The sequence below is a fragment of the Tachyglossus aculeatus genome, unplaced genomic scaffold, assembly GCF_015852505.1.
Source record: "Tachyglossus aculeatus isolate mTacAcu1 unplaced genomic scaffold, mTacAcu1.pri scaffold_1_arrow_ctg1, whole genome shotgun sequence".
Lineage (NCBI taxonomy): Eukaryota > Metazoa > Chordata > Mammalia > Monotremata > Tachyglossidae > Tachyglossus > Tachyglossus aculeatus.
In genome coordinates, this window is record NW_024044915.1 from 3,315,378 (window position 1) to 3,338,950 (window position 23,573).

A 23,573-nucleotide genomic window follows, 5' to 3' on the forward strand; every position below is an offset into this window, starting at 1 on the left:
GTGAAGACCCAAGTGAATAGCTGATGTAGAAAGTAGGGTGAATAAGAAAGGGAAATGGGGTTGATGCTTCCTTCCTCCCTGAGAGTTCTGTCACACTGGGAAGTGTCTCCACCTTCCCACTCTGAGACGTTGATCCCCATTGTTCCCTCCCCCATCTGCTTCCCCAGGTTTGATTGAACTACAGCCCACTGTGGTCTCCCACACAACCAGTAGGTGATGGCAGATGACTCTGTGGGAGTCCCACCTGGAGGAGGAAAGAGTCCAGTAGTCCATGGGACATACACTCCAATGATCCATAGGAGCACCCAGGCCTGACCTCTGATTCCGATTGGCCAGTGAATCTCTTCGGGATATCTCTGACAGGATTTCTCTCTCCTTAGGTCCTGCCATTGTAAGAAAATTGGGGTAGAGAAAAATGTTAAGCAATAAACACAGCAGCCCTGAACTAATGTCCCAGGGCTCATTTCCTCTTCAACCACTCCCGGATGTTCCTGTCAGGCTGCGTCAGGATGACATAGCATTTTGGGATGAAGATGCAGCCAAGAAGACCCGCACTGGAGGCCAGAATGGAGAAGATCTCTGTGGTCACTGTGGCCTTCCCCTTGGTGCCCTGGTATGCCGGGAGGAAGGAGGCCCAGATGCTGCAGAACACCAGAATGCCAAACGTGATGAACCTGGCTTCATTGAAGCTGTCGGGCAGCCTCCTGGCCAGGAAAGCCACAGTGAAGCTCACCAGGGCCAGAAAGCCCAGGTAGCCCAGGACACAGTAGAAGGCAATCACAGAGCCCTCGTTACACTCTATGATAATGAGTCTGGGCTCAGAGCGTGTGTTCATCTCCGGGAATGGGGGAGCGGTGCCCAACCAGATCACACAGATGGTCACCTGGACCAGGGAACAGGACAGGACTATTGAGATGGAGGCTCTGGGCCCCGCCCACTTTCTGACTCTGCTACCCAAGCTCGTGGCCCTGAAGGCCATAATCACGGTGACAGTCTTGGCCAAAATGGAGGAGATGGATACAGTGAACACGACGCCAAAAGCCGTTTGGCGGAGGAGGCAGGAGGCTGTGGTGGGTAGGCCAATGAAGGTCAGTGCACAGAAGAAGCAAAGTTTGAGGGAGATGAGGAGGGTGTAGCTGAGATTGAGGTTATTGGCTCGGACTATGGGGGTGTCTCGGTGCTTAATGAAGACCCCGAAAACCAGGGCTGTGAGGAGACAGAAGGAGAGGGTCATGCAGACCAGGATCAGCCCCAACTGTTCTTTGGGGGACAAGAAAGTCACCACTTTGTGAAGGCAGCCATCTCTCATAATGTTTAAATACTGATCTTCAGGACACTTCACACATTGCTCTGCGTCTGAATGGAAAGAATCATTCAATCAATCAATCAGTCAGTCAATCAGCACTTACTGTGTGCAGAATGCTGTACTAAGTGCTTGGAGGAGTACATGCAACAGATTGGGTAGACACGTTCCTTGCCCAGAAGGAGTTCACAGTATAAAAAGAGAGACAGACTGTAATATAAATAAATTAACAAATGATGGATATGCATGTAAGTGAGCTGGGGCTGCGTGTTGGGTGAATATCGAGTACCTTAAAGGAGGGAGGAAAGTGTCTCCTCCCTCTACAGCACATATTTACCTCCACCTAGGTCAGGGTCACAGCCCAGGCTGGGATTTTTGCCTCCTCATTAAACCTGACCCATCTGGTCTAACACTCTCTCCCAAGCACCCCCGCCCAGTGCCGAGTTTGTGCTTTCCATCCTTGCAGTCACCCCAGCCCATGGGCAAGGAAGCTGCTGAATAAAACTCCTGGACAGCCATGGCTGCAGTCAGGCATGTCCATCTCTGGCCTACCCCTTGGACTTTCCCATCAACTGACTCTGGGTCCCCATGCCCTCATCTATCACCATTTGCCTAGTGCCCCGCAGACTCTGGGTCATGTGAGGATCTGGGTCTCTGCACATATCTACCTGTCTGGTTGGAAATCTCTCCCTCTGGGCACCTGACACAAAAATAGCAGCAGGCAGCCGCCCCTTGCTGGGCGCGCTTCCTGAATCCTGGTCCACAGCTCCTTCTGCACTGCGAATGTGGAGCCTGAATTTTCAAGAAAGAGGATAGTGACAGTGAGAGTGGAGCTCGACAGTTCTATGCCTACCTGGGTGATCCTGGAGCCTTCAACCCCGAGGCATCCCCACCACCTCCCATAAAGGTCTGAGCCCCAACAAAGGATGAGCTACAAGTGCCCCCGTCGTGCACCTCCCCCGTTTTCCTTCTCCCTGCTAAGAGTCAAGGGTTTCAGCGGGTCGGGGCACCAGGTCCCACTTCTGATTCATTCATTCATTCATTCATTCAATCAATCAATCGTACTTATTGAGTGCTTACTGTGTGCAGAGCATTGTACTAAGCGCTTGTGAAATACAAGTTTGCAACATATAGAAATGGCCCCTACCCAACAACGGGCTCGCAGTCTAGAAGGGGGAGACAGACAATAAAACAAAACATGTGGACAGGTGTCAAGTCGTCAGAACAAATACAATTAAAGCTAAATGCACATCATTAACAAAATAAGTAGAATAGTAAATTTGGACAAATAAAATAAATAGATTCATTAAGCTATACAAACATATATGCAGGTGTTGTGGGCTGGAGAAGGAGGTAGGGCGGGAGGAATGGGGAGGAGGAGAGGAAAAAGGAGGATCAGCCTGGGAAGGCTTCTTGGAGGAGGTGAGCTCTCAGTAGCGCTTTGAAGGGAGAAAGAGAGCTAGCTTGGCGGATGTCTGGAGCGAGGGCATTGCAGACCAGGGGGAGGACATGGGCCCGGGGTCGACGGCAGGACAGGTGAGAACGAGGTATCGTGAGGGGGTTAGTGGCAGAGGAGTGGAGTGTGCAGGCTGGGCTGTGGAAGGAAAAAAGGGATGTGAAGTAGGAGGGGCGAGGTGATGGAGAGCCTTAAAGCCGAGAATGAGGAGTTTTTGCTTGATGCGTAGGTTGACAGGAAGCCACTGGAGATTTTTGAGGAGGGGAGTTACATGCCCAGAGCTTTTCTGCACATAGATGATTTGGGCAGCAGTGTGAAGTATAGACTGAAGTGGGGTGAGGTAGGAGGATGGGAGATCACAGAGGGGGCAGATGAAGTAATCCAGTAGGGATAAGATGAGAGATTGAACCAGCAAGGTAGAGATTTGGATGGAAAGGAACGGGAAGATCTTGGCGATGTTGCAGAGGTGAGACCGGCAGGTTTTGGTGATGGATTGGCTGTGCGGGGTGAACGAGAGTGTGGAGTCGAGGATGAGACCAAAATTGCGGGCTTATGAGACAGGAAGGTTGGTAGTGCCGTCTACAGTGAGGTGAAAGTCAGGGAGAGGACAGCGTTTGGGAGGGAAGATAAGGAGTTCAGTCTTGGATATATTGAGTTTTAGATGGTGGGCAGACATCCGGATGGGGATCTCCTGAAAGCAGGAGGAGACACGAGCCTGAAGGGAGAGAGAGAGAGAGAGCTGGGGCAGAGATGAAGCCGTGGGATAGAATAAGTTCACCAAGGGAGTGAGTGTAGATACAGAACAGAAGAGGACCAAGAACTGGCCCTTGAGGAACCCCTAGAGTAAGGGGATGGGAGGGGGAGGAGGAGCCCACAAAGGAGACTGAGAATGAATGGCCAGAGAGATAATAGGAGAACTAGGAGAGGACAGAGTCTGTGAAGCCAAGGTTGGATAGCATGTTTAGAAGAAGGGGGTGGTCCACAGTGTCGAAAGCAGCTGAGAGGTCGAGGAGGATTAGGATAGAGTAGGAGCCATTGGATTTGGCAATGAGGAGGTCATTTGTGACTTTTGAGAGGGCAGTATCAGTGGAATGTAGTGGGCAGAAGCCAGATTGGAAGAGGTCAAGAAGAGAGTTGGCATTGAGGAATTCGAGGCAGGGGTGTAGACGACTCTTTCTAGGAGTTTGGAAAGGAATGGTAAGAGGGAGATAGGGAGATAACTAGAAGGGGATGCTGGGTCAAGAGAGGGTTTTTTTAGGATTGGAAATACGTGGTCATGTTTGAAGGCAGAGGGGAAGGAGTGAGTGGAGAGTGAGCAGCAGTTGCAGATGGAAGTTAAGAACGGGAGGAGGGAAGGGGCGAGAGATTTCATAAGATGAGAGGGAATGGGGTCTGAAGCACAGGTGGATAGAGTAGCACTTGAGAGGAGGGAGGAGATCTCATCTGAAGATACTGCTGGGAAGGATGGGAGAGGAGCGGAGAGGGTTGAGAGCGGGGGATTGGAGAATGGTGAGGAGTGACTATGTGAAGCTCAGACCTGATGGAGTTAATTTTAATAATGAAGTAGGAGGCCAGATCGCTGGGGGTGAGGGATGGAGGAAGGGGAGGAACAGGGGGCCTGAGAAGGGAGTTAAATGTACGGAAGAGCTGACAAGGATGATGGGCGTGGGTGTCAATAAGGGAGGAGAAATGGATTTGCCTGGCAGAAGAGGAGGAAGAGTTAAGGCAGGAAAGGATAAACTTGAAGTGAACAAGGTTGGCTTGGTGTTCAGACTTTCGCCAGCGGCGTTCAGCAGCTCGAGCATAAGAGCAAAGGAGGTGGACAGTGGCAGGGATCCAAAGTTGTGGGTTAGTGGTAAGAGAACGGCGAACGGAAAGGGGAGCGAGCAAGTTGAGTTGAGTAGAGAGGGTAGAGTTGATAGAAGTCATCTGGTCATCAAGATTCTGATCTGTGGTGGGGGTCCACCTGTGCGGACCCCGTGGTCAAGAGTGATGCTCAGGCATCCCTTCCTTCTCCCACCTTGGCTGACTGCAGAGAGGTGTCTTCAACTCTCGAACCTTGAATTCATAACTGCATCAAGAAAGATGTGTCTGAGAAACTGTGCTGGGAAGGTCCAAGGTTCTGAATAGATGAATGTGAAAACATTTTCATTTTTCTGTGGCCCATCTTGGGACTGACCTTGCAGTCCCTGAGTTCTCCCTGGGAAAATAGCTCTCTGCCTCCCACTGTGTCCACATCCCTTCCTGCGCTTTGAGATCCCCAGTTTGCCAAACTGTGTTGTCATGACCACCAATACGCGGTCTCACTGTAAAATTGTGGGGATCACATTCCCCAGGTGACACTGTGGCCAGGGTGACTGATCCATCACCAGCTTCAGCCCAAGCAGGTGATCAGAGAGAATCCATGCCAGGTCAGGGCTCTCTCCACATGAACCTCACACAGAATAAAACAATCCCTACTGAGTTAGGCCTAAGAGATGGCCGAGCAGAGCCACCTGTAACTGTCACAGCACCGCTGGGATAACCGAGCCCCAGCTCCCATCAGGATCTATCCACAGCAGGATGCAGGGATCTAAACGGCAGCCAAGCTCCATCAGCCTCCCCCTTGCTGGATTATGTCACTTTATATCCAGGACCCCCTGGCACTGAGGGCAGGGAGCAATCTTGGCATTAGGCTGGCATCATATGGCATTATATGACAGGTAGAGGAGGAAGCACACCACCTTGGCTAATAATTGAACCCCTTCACCTAGGGATTGGGAAAATTGATAGGATCTCCTAGTCATCCCTGTTTCAGTCCTTGATTTAGTGCTTAATTGCCCCAGATGTGTCTGTGTGCAGTTCATTCATTCATTCAATCATATTTATTGAGCATTTACTGTGTGCAGAGCACTGTACTAAGCGCTTGGGAAGTACACGTCAGCAACATATAGAGATGGTCCTTACCCAAGAACAGCCTCACAGTCTAGAAAGGGGAGACAAACAACAAACCAAAACATGTAAACAGGTGTCAAAAGTGTCAGAATAAATAGAATTATAACTATATGCAGATCATTAACAACAAAATGAATAGAGTAGTAAATATGTGCAAGTAAAATAAAGTCATATATCTGTACAAATATATACAAGTGCTGTGGGGAGGGGAAGAAGGTAGGGTGGGGGGATGGAGAGGAGGAGAGGAAAAGGGGGGATTAGCCTGGGAAGGCCTCCTGGAGGAGGTGAGCTCTCAGTAGGACTTTGAAGGGAGGAAAAAAGCTAGTTTGGCTGATGTGTGGAGGAAGGTCATTCCAGGGGAAGGATGTTGGCTGGGGGTCGATGGCAGGACAGGCGAGAACGAGGCACAGTGAAGAGGTTAGCGGCAGAGGAGCGGAGGGTTCAGGCTGGGCTGTGGAAGAAGAGAAGGGAGGTGAGGTAGTAGGGGACGAGGTGGTAGAGAGCCTTGAAGCCGAGAGTGAGGAGCTTTTGTTTGTTTTGTAGGTTGATAGGCAACCACTGGAGATTTTTGAGGAGGGGACGGATATGCCCGAGTTAACCCGGGCAGCAGACAGAAGCATAGACTGAAGTGAGGAGAGACAGGAGGATAGGAGGTCAGCGAGGAGGCTGATGCAGTGATCCAATCGGGATAGGATGAGAGATTGAACCAGCAAGGTGGCAGTTTGGATGGAGAGGAAAGGGTGGATCTTGGCGATGTTGTGGAGGTGAGACAGACAGGGTTTGGTGATGGATTGGATGTGTGGGGTGAATGAGAGAGTGGAGTCGAGGATGACACCAAGGTTGCGGGCTTGTGAGATGGGAAGACTGGTAGTGCCTTCTACAGTGATGGGAAAGTCAGGGAGAGAACAAGATTTGTGAGGGAAGATAAGGAGTTCAGTTCTGGACATATTGAGTTTTAGAAGGTGGGCAGACATCTAGATGAAGATGTCCTGAACGCAGAAGGAGAAACTAGCCTGGAGGGAGGGAGAGAGAGCAGGGGCAGAGATGTAGATTTGGGTGTCATCAGTGTAGAGATGATCGTTGAAGCCGTGGAAGCGATTGAGTTCACCAAGGGAGTGAGTGTAGACCGAGAACAGAAGGGTAACTTGAACTGAACCTTGAGGCACCCCAACAGTAACAGGATAGGAGGGGGAGGAGGAATCCACAAAAGAGCCTGAGAATGAACGGCCGGAGAGATAAGAGGAGAACTAAGAGATAACGGAGTCTGTGAAGCCAAGGTTGGATAGCTTGTTGAGGAGAAGGGGGTGGTCCAGTGTCGAAGGAAGCTGAGAGGTCGTGAAGGATTAGGATAGAGTAGGAGCCATTGGATTTGGCAAGAAGGAGGTCATTGGTGATCTCTGAGAGGGCGGTTTCGGTGGAGTATAGGGTATCGAAGCAAGATTGGAGGGGCTCTAGGAGGGAGTTGGAGCTGAGTTCCCTCTACATCTCATAGTTTCAGATCATGCACCCCTTGAGGACCAAACTCAGTGTCTCATTGCAATATAAGTACTTTTTCCCAGCACTGGGTATTCAACCATTCATTTAATCGTATTTATTGAGCACTAACTGTGTGTAGAACTTTAAACTGAGCACTTGGAAACGTACAATATAACAATGAACAGACACATTCCCTGACCACAGCGAGTTTACAGTCTACAGGCTAGTTCCAGTGCTGCGCACCCAGTAAGTGCTCCATCAATACAATCACAACTAGAAGCCTGGGACTACAACTTCAGGACATCCGGGCATTCCCATTGGCTGCTTACCTGAGAGGCTCCCGCAGGCCACATGATCATTGCCTCATCGATGATGACGTCTTGGTTGGGGGGTGCCTGGGGGTCCACCCCCCCGACTTTCACCAACTCACCATTTCCATTGGGAAAAATCACAAAGTTCAGAAGGTCAAATTTTGCAGCAGATCTGCAGTTCTCATCCAGAATCACCAGTTCCCCAGCAGGGTTGTCAAACTGACCCTTTCTCAGAAACTCATGGAGCTGAAAATGGATAAAAGGAAATTCTAGAGACTTCTGACCCCGTGGGAGGTGAGATCAGCTGCAGTGGGGCTTTGGGGGGTCAGTTTGTTTGTTTGCATCACAATTAGAACCCATGACATTCGGACTCCCAGGCCCAGGCTCTATCCACTGCGCTATGCTGCTTCTCCAAGTGGCTTAACTTCCATGGGTCATTCAATACCTTTCTTCCTCCCCGTTGAACTGTGGGCCCCATTTGGGACAAGGCCTGCGTCTGACTTGACTGTCCCTTATCTATCCCAGTGTTTAACACAGTGCTGGCGCCTAGTAAGCACTTAGCAAATACCATCACAAATATTACTATCATTATTATCATGACTTCCCAGGAAAACTGCCACAGGGAGGCAAAAGGGGAGACCTGGAATCTGGGAGCAATCGTCCCACTGGGAGGGAATTTCTTCTTCCCCACCTTTGGCGCTGCTGACTGCTCTGCTTTTCTAGATCCCCCACTCTTCCCCCGGCCTCAATCATTCAGCCCAGGAATCGGGAAAGTCTCTCTCTCTCTCTCTGTGTCTGTCTGTGTGTCTTTCTGTGTGTCTGCCATTCTGTGTGTCTGTGTGTCTGTCTGTCTGTCTGTCTGTCTGTCTGTCTGTCTGTCTGTCTCTCTCTCTCTCTCTCTCTCTCTCTCTCTCTCTCTTTCTCTCTATTTCCCGGCATGAAATGGAGGGCATGGAAGGGAACCCAGGGGCGGCAAACCTCCTCATGGGAATATTTTCCATCTCATCCATGCATAGACAAATAGGAGGGAAGGGAGGGATATGTCTGCCTAACAGTGGAGAGAAGCCTCTGCCTAGGTCCAGCGACAATGCCGACCTCTTTCATTCAGCAGTTTGTGGCAATCAGTAATTGGGAACTCTGCGCAGGAGAGAGGAGGGCAGATGGCGATGATCACGATGATGAGGATGGTGACCCATGAAGCTGTATTCTGTGACCACCTCCCCAGCCTCGGTATCCCCAGTGGGATAATGTTAGTTATTCCAATTGATATGAGTTGTCCTTCAGGTTTGAAGAAGGCAGCACTGATGATCCAATCTGGGGAGCACAGTGCCATCCAAAAATGCTGTCCCTTGTCATGCTGTTACGTTTAAAGCTTTCAGTGTCTAGCACTGTGTTCTCTTCAACCTGCAAACAATCAACCACTTCTTAAGTAAGTATTGGGATCGATAATATTTGTGATTTACCAATTCTTCATTATGGGCAGGGAACATGTCTACCACCTCTGTTGTATGGTAAACATCCAAGCACTTAATACAGTGTGTGGCACACAATAAGCACTCATTAAGTACCACTGAAGGATTGACTGATTTATATCTTCCTTTTTTGCCAGAATGTGTGAGTCTGGGACAGCTGATACCCCAGTGACTATGATTTAAACAGACCAATTTCCACTGGTTGAACTTTAGTTACAGTTTAACCAGATGCCCAGGAAGGACCTCTTGCATTAATCAATCAATCAATCAATCAATCAATCGTATTTATTGAGCGCTTACTGCATGCAGATCACTGTACTAAGGTCTTGGGAAGTACAAGTTGGCAACATGTAAAGACAGTCCCTACCCAACAGTGGGCTCACAGTCTAGAAGGGGGAGACAGAGAATAAAACCAAAACTGCATTAGTGCAGTGTTCCTCCTCTCTTACCCTCAATTGTATTTCAGTGAATTAATTTCTAGGACTCGGTCTCTGTACCCAGTCCTGTATATACTAGACTATAACGGATGAGCCTTCTCACGAAGGTGTAAGTTTCGACCAGGCCCTATACCTGCACTTCAGCAGGACCTTCCTCTTGTGACCTCTAGACTAAAAACTCCTTGTGGACAAGAAATATGTCTACCAACTTTGTTGTAATGTACTCCCCTGAATGATTAGGACTACTGTCTGCACACAGTAAGCTCTCAATACACACCAATGATTAACTGACTGATTTTGCAGCCCCCTGGTCCAGCGGGGGAACATTACCTGCCACAGATGAGGAACCAGACAATCCTTGTTTCCCCGAGATTCCAGCTCTGAGCAGGACAGGAGAAACTCCTGGAGTCCCTGTGTGACAGCATACATGGCATTGTACACACTGTAACTCAGGGCAGACATCGTCAGGGAAAAATGGTGCACAGGCAACAACTCCAAGGAAGCGTTTTCTGAGCATTTTCTTCCACCCAGTTCAGGAAATGAAAAGGAACAGTCAAAGGCAGACTTCCAGAACTCCTTCAAGACAATGATTTCTGGATATTTTTCTGGTCTAACTGTCCGTAAAAAATCCCTGAAATGGGGAACTTCTTTAACAAGGTTTGCCATTGTGAAAGTTCCATGAAAGTTGTAGTTTGTTACTTTCTTAATGCTCAAAGTCCCAGTGAAAGGTGGTGATCAAAACCATCTTGGACAGTCCAGATCTCTCTATCACATATCTCAGAAGGCTTAGGGGCTCTGCATCACCATAGGCAGCCATCACTGTGGCTGATGTAGCCGTGACCCTATAGTAGGCTTTCCAGGCTAAATAGATGTGGAAGTTCTCACTGGGGATCTTTATGGTAAAGGCTACACAGACACCATTCCTGACCATCTCCCCAGTCACATCTGAGAGGAATCTCTCTCCTATCATATCATCTGACACCACCAGCCCAACCCAGGTCCAGCCAAAGTGTACCATTAAACGGACCATCCCCCGAGGTAGAGAGGAGATCCTGGGGGCCACCTGATAGAGAGATGGAAATTGGGTCTTGTCGCTTAGGACCGGATTGAATGGGCCATAGGTGATCTGGGTAGAGAACAAAAGAGCTGATTGGGATGGGTGAGGATATTGGTAAATCCATCAGAAGTGTTTACTTAACTCCTTCTTTGGGAAGAGCACTGATCTTCCCAGAAGGAGTTAAGCAAACTCTTATCCTTCCCAGACTGAGCCCCCTTTTTCCTCTCCTTCTCCCCAACCTCCCTGCCCTACCTCCTTCCCCTCCCCACAGCATTTGTATATATTTGTACAGATTTATTACTCTATTTATTTTACTTGTACTTATTTTCTATTCTATGGATTTTGTGAATGATGTTAATATCACTTTGACACGTGTCTACATGCTTTGTTTTGTTGTCTGTCTCCCCCTTCTAGACTGTGAGCCTGTTGTTGGGTTGGGACTGTCTCTATATGTTGCCGACTTGTACTTCCCAAGCGCTTAGTACAGTGTTGTCTACACAGTAAGCACTTAAATACAATTGAATCAATGATCATATCATTTGGGAAATGATTAAAAGGGCAAAAAACACAATACCTATCTTCAAAGAGATTTTCACCAATCAGTCATATTTATTGAGCAATTACTTCATGCAGAGCACTGTACTCAGTTCCTGAAAGAGTACAATATAACAGGGATGGCAAGCATGTTCTGTACCCACAGTGGGCTAACAGACTAGATCAAGAGATGGATGTTAAATTATATTATGGATATGTACATAAGTATTTTGGGGATGAGGGCTGGGGTGAACCAAAGGTGCAGAGCCAACCAGAAAGGCTAGGGAGTAGGGGAAATGAGGGTCTGATCAGGGAAGGTTTCTTCGAAGAGTCGTGACATTAGAAAGTTTATGTGGATAAGGAAAGTGATCATTTTTCAGACAGGAAGGAGGAGAGAGTTATGGGCCAGAGGCAGGACATAAGCAAGAGGCCAGCAGCAAGATAGATGAGATCAATGAACAACGATTAGGTTGGCATTAGAGGATGGACGGTATGGTCTCGGTTGTAGTAGGAAATCAGCAAGGAAGTAGAGGCAGTAGGTGCAGACAACTCACTTATAGAGTTTGGAAAGGAATGTTAGGAGGAGATGAAGCTATAACCAGAGGGAGATGAAGGGTAAAGGGGGGTTATTTTCAGGAGAGGGAATATATGAGCACGTTTACGAGCAGTAGGTAAGAAGCCATTGGATAATGAACAGGTGAAGATGGTGGTCAACAAGGAAAAAAAGGAGAGGTCATGTGCTGCAACAAGATCCAAAGAAAAAGAGTCAGAAGAACAGGTAGAAGGGGTAGATTTTGAGAGGAAGCAGGCGATCACCTCGTGGGACACTTCAGGGAAAGATGAGAGGTTCAAAAAAGGAGTGGGAGAGAGTGGGACTGGACAGGAACAGGGAGGATTTTAGGGCGATTATGCTTAATTATTTCAATTTTATCCACAAAGTACATAGCCAGGAGAGGGAATAAAGATCGTTGGGATTTGAGGAGGGACTTAAATGTCTGAAACACCTGGCAAAGACAATGGGCATAGGGGCCAATCAATATGGAGCAGGATGGCTGTCTGGCAGGGGAAAGGGCAAGATAGAGCGGGAAAAGATGCATTTGACATAAACTAGGTCGGCCTGATATATGGATTTCTGCCAGCACCGTTCCATGGCATGTCCACAGGACCAAGGAAGAGTGCTACGGAGGTAATCCAGTGCTTTGGGTTAGTGGTAAGATAATGGTGAAGAGATCGAGGAGCAAGTGAGTTGAGACCAGTAGAGAGGAGGTGTTGAAGGTGTCAATTTGTGCAACAGCGTAGGTAGTTTGGGTATGGAGACCAAGTGGGACACTATGACTTGAGAATATTGGTGTGGATTAATAGATTGACCGTCTCTATGGGGGAACACCTCAGATGACGAAGTTGGGTTGGGAGGATAGAAGTCAGATGAGGAGCTTTCAGTTGAATACATTGTGGTCTAGTGGAAAGAGCACGAGGCTGGAAGACAGAATCCCTGGGTTCTAATGCCAGCCCAAGTCTCCTTGGCAAGTCACTTCACTTCTCTGGGCCTTGGTTCTCACTGGGTATTCAAAAAACATATTCTCCCTACTACTACTACTACGAGCTTCATGTGGGACCTAATCATCATTAACATCTACAGCACTTAGTACAAGGTTTCGCCTATAGTAAGGACCTAAAAATAGCACAATTGTTAGTAATTTTCATCATAAAGAAATTTCAGAGTTGGTGACAGTAGAGTTGGTGAGGGTCAATAGCGAGGATGAGATCGAGTGTGTCCAAGCTGTTAAGTGGGTAAGATGGGATGGAGCAGGAGGTCAAGGAGTGAAGGAGTGAGAGGGAACCGTCAGCAGAAGGGTTATCGGGAACATACACATGGATATTGAAATCCCCAAGGATAAAGGGAAGCTTTCTCATGATGGAACAGGGTTTTCATAGACTGCATTTGGCTAACAGGAGAGATTAAAGCATAATTATCTACAGATAAGCAGTTCGATGAGGAGACTGATATAAGAGCATTCCTAGAAAATCTCATGCCAGGAATGAGGGTCTTTGTAACAGGGAGAAGAGTGGTGTTACCAGTCCTGATATGAAACTTAGGCAGAGGAATGGATACGGGAGGGAAACTGAATAATTCAGTTTCATTCTTATGAAACTGAGGCTTCAGAGAGACATCCCTGTGCAGATCCGTGGAAGTCAAGTGGAAATGTTAGATTGACAGAGGATGTGGGAACTTAATGCTATGAGACTGATTGGAGAGTTACTGCTTGGCCTGGGTAGCTGAAGCCATGGGAGTGGAGAAGCTCTCCAAAAGTAGTGAGTGCAAAGTGAGCAGAAAAGGGGAGAAAGAACAGAGTTTTCACTCTGCTTCCCGCATTATCTTTGTACAGAAATGCTGTGGCCATGTCACTCTCCTACTCAAAAATCTCCAGTGGTTGCCTGTCAATCTACGAAGCAAGCAAAAACTCCTCACTCTCGGCTTCAAGGCTCTCCATCGCCTCGCCCCCTCCTATCTCACCTCTCTTCTCTCCTTCTACAGCCCAGACCGCACCCTCCGCTCCTCTGCCTCTCAGCTCCTCACTGTGCCTCGCTCTTACCTGTCCCACCGTCGCCCCCCAGCCCACGTTATCTCCCTGGCCTGGAATGTCCTCCCTCCCCACATTCGCCAAGCTAGCTCCCTTCCTCCCTTCAAGGCCCTACTGAGAGCTCATCTCCTCCAGGAGGCATTCCCAGACTGAGCCCCCTCTCCCCCTCCTCCACCTCGCCATCCCCCCTGCCTTACCTCCTTCCCCTCCCCACAGCACCTGTATATATGTATATATGTTTGTACGTATTTATTACTCTATTTATTTATTTATTTTATTTACACATATTTATTCTATTAATTTTATTTTGTTAATATGTTTTGTTTTGTTCTCTGTCTCCCCTTTCTAGACTGTGAGCCCACTGTTGGGTAGGTACTATCTCTATATGTTGCCGACTTGTACTTCCCAAGCGCTTGATACAGTGCTCTGCACACAGTAAGTACTCAATAAGTACGATTGAATGAATGAATGAATGAATTATTTGAAGAGGAGCAGAAATGGTCTCCCAGGCCCAGGATCCTTCCACTAGGCTAGGTTGCTCCATACTGTTCTTGAGATAGTCTGCTCCAGTTTCTTTGAATGTATTCTGGGTACGGGATTTAAACGAAGATGGTAATTATTTGAGCTTGAGCAATGTGAATCTATCTTAGACTATGAGCCCTACTTTGGATAGGGACTGTGACTGATCTGATTATCTTGAATCTACCTCAGTGCTTAGCACAATGCTAAGGTAACTAGTTCTTTGATATGGGCAGCAAGGGTCACTACTTTTTCTGTTCAATTGTGATCTCTCACACACTTAGTACAGTGTTCTGGGCATACTAAATGCTCAATCAACTACATTGATTGGTTAACAAATGTAAAGTTTTAAATTATATTTATCATGTCTAAGAGGATGGGCTCTGAACTAGCACATTTCCTAGAGCTGTTATCCTTTGAAGGGGAAGGCAAGCTGAATCATACCTGTTCCAGGCAGTTTTCCCTAATTAATCTCTCATCTCCGCACTTACTGATGCTTCCAAACTTCTGGGCTGCCTATGCATTTCAGTCCTCATGCCCTAAGCACTTATTCTCCTATAACATCCCTCTAGCCTTCATGTACATATTTTTAAACTGAGTTGTTTCTTCCTAACTGTAATTGATTCCAGTGTCTGTTTTATAAAAATCTTGAGGACAGGGATGACATAACGCTTACTACAGAACTCTGCAAGGAGTGAGTGCTCAATAAATGTTATTGTTTGATTGATGTTTTCTTGGTTTAGTCTGTGTTTTAGCTTTGTGAAACATCTTAGGTTTTGTGTAGAATTGCTTGGAACCCAGTCAATTCACAAGCAGCATTCCTTTGTGGACAGCGTACGGGCTTGGGAATCAGAAAGACGTGGGTTCTAATCACGGATTTGTCACTTAGTAATAACATTAATAATAATAACTTTGGTACTTTGTAGGGCTTGTGGTGTGCAGTGCACTCAACTGGGAGCTGGGGGAGATACAGGTTAACCAGGTTAGACACAGTCCTTGTCCTACATGGGGCTCACACTCTTAATCCCCATTTTGGAGGTGAAGTTCTTGAGACTCAGAGAAGTTGGGTGGCTTGCCCAAGGTCACACAGTGGACACGTGGTAGAGAAGCAGCGTGGGTCAGTGGAAAGAGCACGGGCTTTGGAGTCAGAGGTCAAGGGTTCAAATCCTGCCTCTGCCACTTGTCAGCTGTGTGATTTTGGGCAAGTCACTTAACTTCTCTGTGCCTCAGTTCCCTCATCTGTAAAATGGGGATTAAGACTGTGAGCCCCACGTGGGACAACCTGATCACCTTGTATCCCCCCAGCGCTTAGAACAGTACTTTGCACATAGTAAGCACTTAACAAATACCACCATTTTTATCATTATGTTGTGGGGCCTGGATTAGAACGCAGGTACTTCTGACTCCCAAGCCCTTGATATATCTACTAGGCCATGTTGCTTCTCTCCAGCCTCCCTCCACTGCACCCCTCCAGCCCATCCTCCACCCCACAGTACTTATCTACATATCTTTAAAGTAAATGATATAAATCAGTTATTTGTATTAGTGCCTGTCTCTGTCTCCAGAGTGTATGCTCTTTGTGGACAAGGAAGCTGCATGTCAATTCTGTTATATTGTACTCCCCGAAATGCTTACGACTGTGCTGTACACACAGTTCGTGCTCAATAAATACCACTGATTGTTGCCATTATGAAAATATAATTGATAGAGCACCTGCTGCTGGAGAAATTCTTGGACACCAAGGAGAAGGACAGGGTAGGAAAAAGAGCCCAACTTTATCCCCTTTTCAGCTCCCTGCCTGTGGTCTACCAAGACCAGAGAGATACAGTAGAGGAGAGCAGCTGTGGACGAGCCCTGTGTCAGATGTTACTCATTTTTTATAGTATTTGTTAAAGGTTTACTATGTGTCAAGCACTGTTCTGAGAACTGGCATATATATGAGTTAATCAGGGTCAGATATAGTCCCTGGCCTACATGGGGCTTACAGTCTAAGATGGAGGGAGGAGGATCTATCCTTACATTAGAAATGAGAAAATTAAAACACAGAGAAATGAGGTGACTTGCCCAAGATCACACAACAGACAAGTGGTAGAGCCAGGATTAGAAAACAGGTCCTCAATTCCCTGGATTGTGCCCTTTTCTGTGATGCCCCTATTTCCTAGAGGCATCACTGGTGAACCCAACTCATTTCTGTAGTAATTGACTATATGGCCCTTTTCCACTTCAGTAGGGTTTTGGACTCTGTGGTGTAGCATGGTGGGCTCCGTGAAGAGTAGACCAGTGGGCTGGAATCTGCTCAAATCTGGGGCAGTGGATGGGGAAGAGAATGACAGGGATCAAGGTCTCTGGTATGTAAAGGTAGAGACCTTTCCTAGTGGCACAGAACTCTTAAAAAAGAGAAAGGAGGCATCAACCCTCATTTCCCTTATCTATTTATCCTACTTTCTGCATCAACTATGCACTTGAGTCTGCATTCCTATGGTCCTTTGATATTCACCCCACACAAAGCCCCTGTGCACTTAAGTCCATATCCTTATCCTCTTCAACCTCCCCTTTGTGTAATTTATTTTAATGTCTCTCTCCCCTTCTACAAAGTAAACTCCTTGTGTTTAGAGATAGTATCTATCAATTCTTTTGTACTGTAATGACCAACATGTTTAGTGCAGGGCTCGGAACACCTCAAGTGTTCAATAAATACCATGGGCTGTTGGAAATATGGACCTATCCATCTTTTTTTCAACCTCTTTCTCCCTGTCTCCCCCATTTCTTATCCCTAACGACCTGGCCTCCTTCTTTATTGAGAAAATTAAAACCAACAGACGTGATCTCCTTTAATCACCCTTGCTCTTCTTCATTCCATCTGTTCTTCTGATCCTTCATCAAATCTCCCAACTTTCCCAGCTATATCTGCCGTCTATCAAAATTCACCCTCTCCGTTTGCACACCCAAAGCCATTCTTTCACAATTTATCAATGCATTTTCCTCTACTCTTCTTCCCTCCCTGACCACCATTCTCAACCGTTTGCTAGCCAATGGCTTTCCCCCGACTGCTTTCAAGCATGCTTATGCATTCCCTATCCTAAAAAATATCCCTTGACCCTCGACTCCCTCCAGTTATCATCTCATTTCCCTCCTACCATTCCTTTCCAAATTCCTTGAGTGTGTTATCCACACCTGTTGTCTCAAGTTCCTCTTCTCCAAATCTCTCCTTGACCACCTTCAATCTGGCTTCCATCCAGTTCATGACACAGAAACCATCCCTTCAGAAGTCACAAATGATGTCCTTCTTGCCAAATCCAACAGCCTCCAATCCATCCTAATCCTCCTTGACCACTCAGCTGCCTTCAACACTGCCGACCACCACCTTCTCCTGGAAACATTATCCAATCTAGACTTCATCGACACTGTCCTTGACTAATTATCCTCCTGTCTCTTTGAACACTGACTCTCAGTTTCTTTCATAGATTCCTCCTTTGTCTCCCATTCCCTAACACTGAGAGTCCCTCAAGGTTCAGTTCTGAGTCTGCTTCTATTCTCCATCTATGCCCACTCCCTTGGAGAACTCATTTTCTTCCAAGGCTTCAACTACCACCTACTACCTAGGTGAATGATTCCCAAATCTACATTTCCAGCTCTGAACTCTCTCCCTCTCTGCAGCCTCACATTTCCTTTTGCCTTCAGAACATCTCTACTTGACGATCTCTGCCACCATCTCAAACTTAACATGTCCACAATAGAACTCCTCACCTTCTCACCCAAACCCTATCCTCTCCTGATTTCACTATCACTTATAGACAACAGCATCATCTTTCCTGTATAACAAGCCCTTAGCCTGGGCATTATCCTTGACTTATATCTCTCATTCAACTCACAGGTTCAATAAATCACTTAATCTTGTGATCATTATCACAATGATCAATAAATGAATGATCAATAAATCATTCAGTCAGTAGGTCATATTGATTGAGCACTTTCTGTGTGCAGAGCACTGTACTAAAAACTTGGGAGAGTACAATATAATAGTATAACTGACACATTTGGTGACCACAACAGGGAGCTAACAGTCTAGAGGGGGACACAGAGATTAACATAAAAAAGTGAAATTGCTGATTATGTACATAACTGCAGTGGGGCTGGGATGAGGGGATGACTCAAGAGAGCTACTCAGGGAGATGTGGAAGGACGTGTGAGAACTGAAAATGGTCAGGGAAGGCCTCTGGGAGGAGATGTGCCTTCAGTAAGGATTTGGAGGAAGGGAGAGTAATTGTTGGATGTGAAGAGGGAGGGCATCCCAAGCCAGGAGCTGGACATGGGCAAGAGGTCGCTGGCAAGACAGTTGAGATCTACATACAAGGAGAAGGTTGGCATTACAGGAGTAAAGGGTGCAGGGTGGGTTATAGGAAAAGAGGAGTGAGGTGAAGTAGGAGGGAACAAGGTGATTGAGTGGATTAAAGTCGATGGTAAGGGGTTTCTTTTTTATGCGGAGGTGGATGGGCAACCACTGGAAATTCTTGAGGAGTGGGGAAACATGTCCTGAGCATTTCTGTAGAAAAATGAACCAGGCAGCAGAGTGAAATGTGGATTGGAGTGAGGAGAAACAGGAAGCTGGGAGGTCAGCAAGGAGGCTGATAGCGTTATCTAAGCAGAATATACAAGTGTTTGAATTAATTTGGTAGCAATTTGGATGGAGAGGAAAGGGTGGATTTTAGCACTGTCATGATTGTACAAACAACAAGATTTAGTAATGGGAATGTGCAACCAACAAGATTTAGTGATGAATTGAATATATAGCCTGACAGAGCAGAAAGTCAAAGATAACACCAAGATTGAGGTTCAACCTTCACAGAATTGCTAAAATCCTCCCTTTTCTCTTTGCCTTCCTGATCCCTTGCCCCTCAGGTCCTGGTCACCTACTTTATTGAGAAAATTGAGTTTATCAGATATGATCTCCCTAACAACTCCTCTGCTTCTCGCCTGGTCCTGGTGCTTCTTGAACTTTCTCACCCTTCCAAGCAGAATGTAAAGAGGAGATCTCTTGTATTCTCTCAAAATCCACCCCCTCCACCTGTGCATCTGACCCCATCCCTTTGCACCATATCAAAACATTTGCTGCCACTTTCTTCTCTCCCTGACTCATCTTCAACTATGCTCTCCAATGGCTTCTCCCCTACTGATTTCAAGTACACTCATGCCTCCCTTATCCTTCTTCTCTTGATCCCACGGCTCCATCCAAGGCTTAGCAATTAATCAATCAACCAGTCAATCAAATTTATTGAACACTTACTGTGTGCAGAGCAGTGATCTGAGCACTTGGGAGAAATGCAATACTTCAGAATTGGTAGACACATTCCCTGCTCAATGAGCTTACAGTCTTCGGGGGAGATACACATTAATATACATAAATGAATAAATTGTGGATATAGACATAGGTGCTGTCATAAGTGCTGACATTTCCTTCTGCCTTCAGGATATCTCCATTCAACCTTAACAGATCCAAAACAGAACTCCTTAACTTTCCACCCAAACCCTGTCCTTCCTTGACTTTCCCATTACTATAGACACCAGCACTATTCCTGTCTCACATGCTGTTAAGCTTAGTGTTATACTTGACTCCTCTTTCTCATTCAACCCACATTGTCAACCTTCACGATACTGCTAAAATCTGGCTTTTCCTTTCTATCAAATCTGCTAGCAAGATAATCCTATCCTTCCTTAATTACTCTATCAGCTTTCTTGCTCACCTCCCTGCCTTGTGGCTTCCCCAACTCCAGACTATACTGCCTGGATCATTTTTCTACACAAACGAGAACACCCAGTGGTTGCTAATCCACCTCTGCATCAAACAGAAACATCTTTCTATTGTCTTTGAAGCCCTCAATCAGATTATCCCCTCTTACCATACTTAACTGATTTCCTACAATAGCCCAACCCTCACACTTCACTCCTGTGGTGTCATCTTGCTTGCTGTAGCTCAGTACCATCTCTCTTACCACCTACCCATGGCTCAAGCCCTCCCATTGACTTGGAGCTCCATAAACAACAGACCACCACACTCCCCAAATCTTCTCCAAGGGGCCTACCCAAATTACATCCTCTTTTCCCCTACTCCCTCTCACTCCAAATCACCTACGCATTTCAGTTAATACCGTTTAAGAAGTTTATATTTACTCCAACCTCCCCCGCTCTGCACGTATGTACATTTCCATAATATATTTATTTGAATTAACGGCTGTCTTCTCATCTAGACTGTGAGCTCATGTGGCCTGGGAATGTGTCTACCAAATCTGTTTTATTGTATACTCTCAAGTGCTTCATATGGTACTCTGCAAACAGCAAGTGCTCAATAAATGCCATTGATTGATTGCTTGTTTTATTGAAAATCTCAGTCCTTCCCTCCCATTTCCCATCCTGTCCTCTCTGTTCTCTGTTCTTCAGGCCTCATTCATTTTCCTCCAGATTTTCCCCTATGCCTCATCCACCAGGACTCTCCCTCGGAGAACTCATTTTCTCCCGTGGCTTCAACTCCCGCCTCCGTGTGAATGATTCCCTAATCTAAAACTCCAGCCCTGATCTCTCTCCCTCTCTGTTCCCTCGCATTTCCTTTTGCCTTCAGAACGTCTCTATTTGAATGTCCCCTCCTACACCTCAAACTTAAGATGTCAAGGGAGGATTTTGGTGTTTGACCAAAGAGGGGTTGCCTACATCTACCCTGTTCTGGTAGTGGTACCAGCTTCCTGTCCTGAAGGATCAGTAATGGAGCCACTCTGGGTGGTCGGGCTCTTCCTCATGAGTGACCAATCTGGACTTTCAATCCACTAGCCTCAGGAAGCAGCACTGACATTCATGCAGATCCATTCATTCATTCAATCATATTTATTTAGCACTTACTGTGCTTTCCCTGTACTAAGCTCTAGGAAAGTACAATTTGGCAACAGATAGAGACAATCTCTACCCAACAAACGGCTCACAGTCTAGAAGGGGGAGACAGACAACAAAACAAAACAAGTAGACAGGCGTCAAAACCATCGAAGTATTAATGGTACTAGACTATCAAAAAGAGTTTCAAATCCTGTTAAACCTCCTAAAAGTCCCTTTTATAATCGTTTTAGCTCACAGGCAGTACTAAGGAATAAACACAGCTTGAAAATGCATCACCACCAAAATGAACATGAAAGGTAGGATGAATACTGTTTTACCAAAATTGTGAAAATATACATATGTTAAGTTGGAGCTGGTTTTATCCCTATTCATTTACAACCAAGGCCAAGAAAAAATGGAAACACTTAAAAGGTCACTGAAAATTCAAGCAAGCAGACGGTATTACTTCACCACACTGCACGCCCATTGTCTAAGTAAAATAAGACTTCCCTTTAAGCTAATGAGGTGCCTTAGGGGAAGGAGTTGGGCCAGGTCTACTTTCTCTAGATTTTAAGGGTGGAGTTAAATGGGTTAGCGATTGCCTTTAGAGGTTGACAACAGAAAGCAACTGTTAAACCAATTTTTTTGTGGTATTTATTAAGGGTTTACAGTGTGCCCGGCACTGTGCTATATGAGCAGTGGTAGACACAGATAATCAAGTTGGACACCGTCCCTGTCCACCATAGGGCCCACGGTCTAAATCTCCCTTCTACAAATGAGGTGACTGAGTCACAGAGAAGGTTAAGGGACTTTCCCAGAGTCACACAGAAGACAAGTGGTAGAGTAGTCAGGATTAGAACTCAGGTCCTCCAACTCACAGGCCTGTATTCTTATCACTGTGCAACACTGCTTTCCAAAACTGATTTTTTTTATTTAAAAAACAAAAAAACTAAAAACCTGAATTATGTTAAAATTCAAATATGCCCCCTACCCAGCTAAAAGCCCCTTCATCCCACACCTGGTCCTACCAGCTAAGAACTGAACTCCAAAGCCCAGACTTCGACAACCGTGACCTCACCCGGATTCCTCCTTTGTCTCCCCGATTTGCCCCCGGGGAGGTTGTCACGTTGCCTACCCAAAGCGTCCTCTGGCTGACCAAGTGGGCAGTGGGCAGAGGGCAGCACTAGAGGCGGGGCCTGCTGCTCTTCCTCTCAGCCCTCTGCCCTCGGCTGCTTCCCACCCTCCATAGCCTCCCAACACTCTCCCCTCACCCTCTCCTTTCTGCCCCCAGCCCCCCAACTCCCCCCTCTTCGCCCTCCCCCCAGTATCTGCCCACACCCCCCTCTCTCTCAGCCCCTGTCAACCACTCAGGCCCCAGACACTGCCGGACACGGTCACTCTCCGTCCTCTCCCCCTCTCCCCATGCAATTCCACCGACTCTCCATCACCTGCCCACCCATGCCCGCCCCCTCTGACACCCCCGATCACCCACACCCAGACCCTACCAAGCCCCTTCCTCTGCCTTTTCCCAAGATCCTGCCATCCACCTGGATCCCAGACCCTGCTGACTCCCTTTCTCTGCTGCTACCCCAGACTCTGCTGACTCCCTACCCCCCGTCCTCTGCCACTCCCCCAGTCCCCAGTCCCAGCCCACCCCTCTCCTCTGCCGCCCCCACCAGCCCCCAGCCCCAGCCGCTCCCCCTGCCTTGCAGACCCTGTTTCATGCTGAATCCATGCTGCCTGGGACTCTCATTCTGTCTCCTAAGACTCCAGCTGGGGAACAGAGGAGCCCCAGCCCGGCTCACCAGCCTTGAGCCAGAGGCAGGAGAGGAGATGGAGGCTCAACCCCTCCTCCTCCAGGGCCATGAGCCCAGAGGCTGAGCTGGGCTAGACGGGAACTCTCCTGGAGCCCACCTACAGGGAGGAGGACGTGAGGAGCAGGTTTTGACCCTTGTTTTTGTCCCACCTCCCCATTAGACTTTGAGCTAGGGAGCCCCTCTCCCTCCAGTTCTGTGCATCTGCTCAGCTCAGGAACTTTCCACTGTCCCCACTAGATCCTGCCCTGAATGGAAAATTGCCCAAGAACCTTGGAGTCATATGCCCAGAGCAGCTGCTCCACTGCACTGGGGATCATCCTGTCCTAGCCTGGAATTTTCTCCATGACAACCAGGGAGGTGACAGTAGCAATCTCTTCAGAAGTCCAGCTTGGAGGAGGCAAGAGCCAAGGAGGCCATGGGAAAAACACCTCAGTGATCCATGAGACCAGCCAGTCCTGACTCTGATTCAGGTTGGCCATTGAATCCCTGCTGGGTGTCCCTGACAGGATTTTTTTAAAGGCATTTATTAAGCGCTTACTGTGTGCAAAGCACTGTTCTAAGCACTGGGAAGGTTACAAGGTGATCAGGGTGTCCCATGGGGGGCTCACAATCTTAATCCCCATTTTACAGATGAGGTAACTGAGGCACAGAGAAGTTAAGTGCCTTGCCCAAAGTCACACAGCTGACAATTGGTGGAGCCAGGATTTGAACCCATGACCTCTGACTCCAAAGCCCATGCTCTTTCCACTGAGCCATGCTGCTTCTCTTTTCTGTTTTCTGTTTTCTTTAGCCCTGCTACTGTAGTAATATTGGGGTT

General features: G+C 47.2%; 1 protein-coding gene across 1 annotated transcript; it reads right to left on the reverse strand.

The window, feature by feature from the left end:
* Positions 1-460: 460 nt before the first annotated feature.
* Positions 461-20,062, reverse strand: LOC119923456 (vomeronasal type-2 receptor 26-like). The gene is given in 6 exon segments (XM_038742831.1): positions 461-1,356; positions 1,972-2,095; positions 7,499-7,726; positions 9,720-10,101; positions 10,103-10,515; positions 20,000-20,062. Coding segments are annotated over 6 exon segments (2,106 nt in total).
* Positions 20,063-23,573: the final 3,511 nt, after the last annotated feature.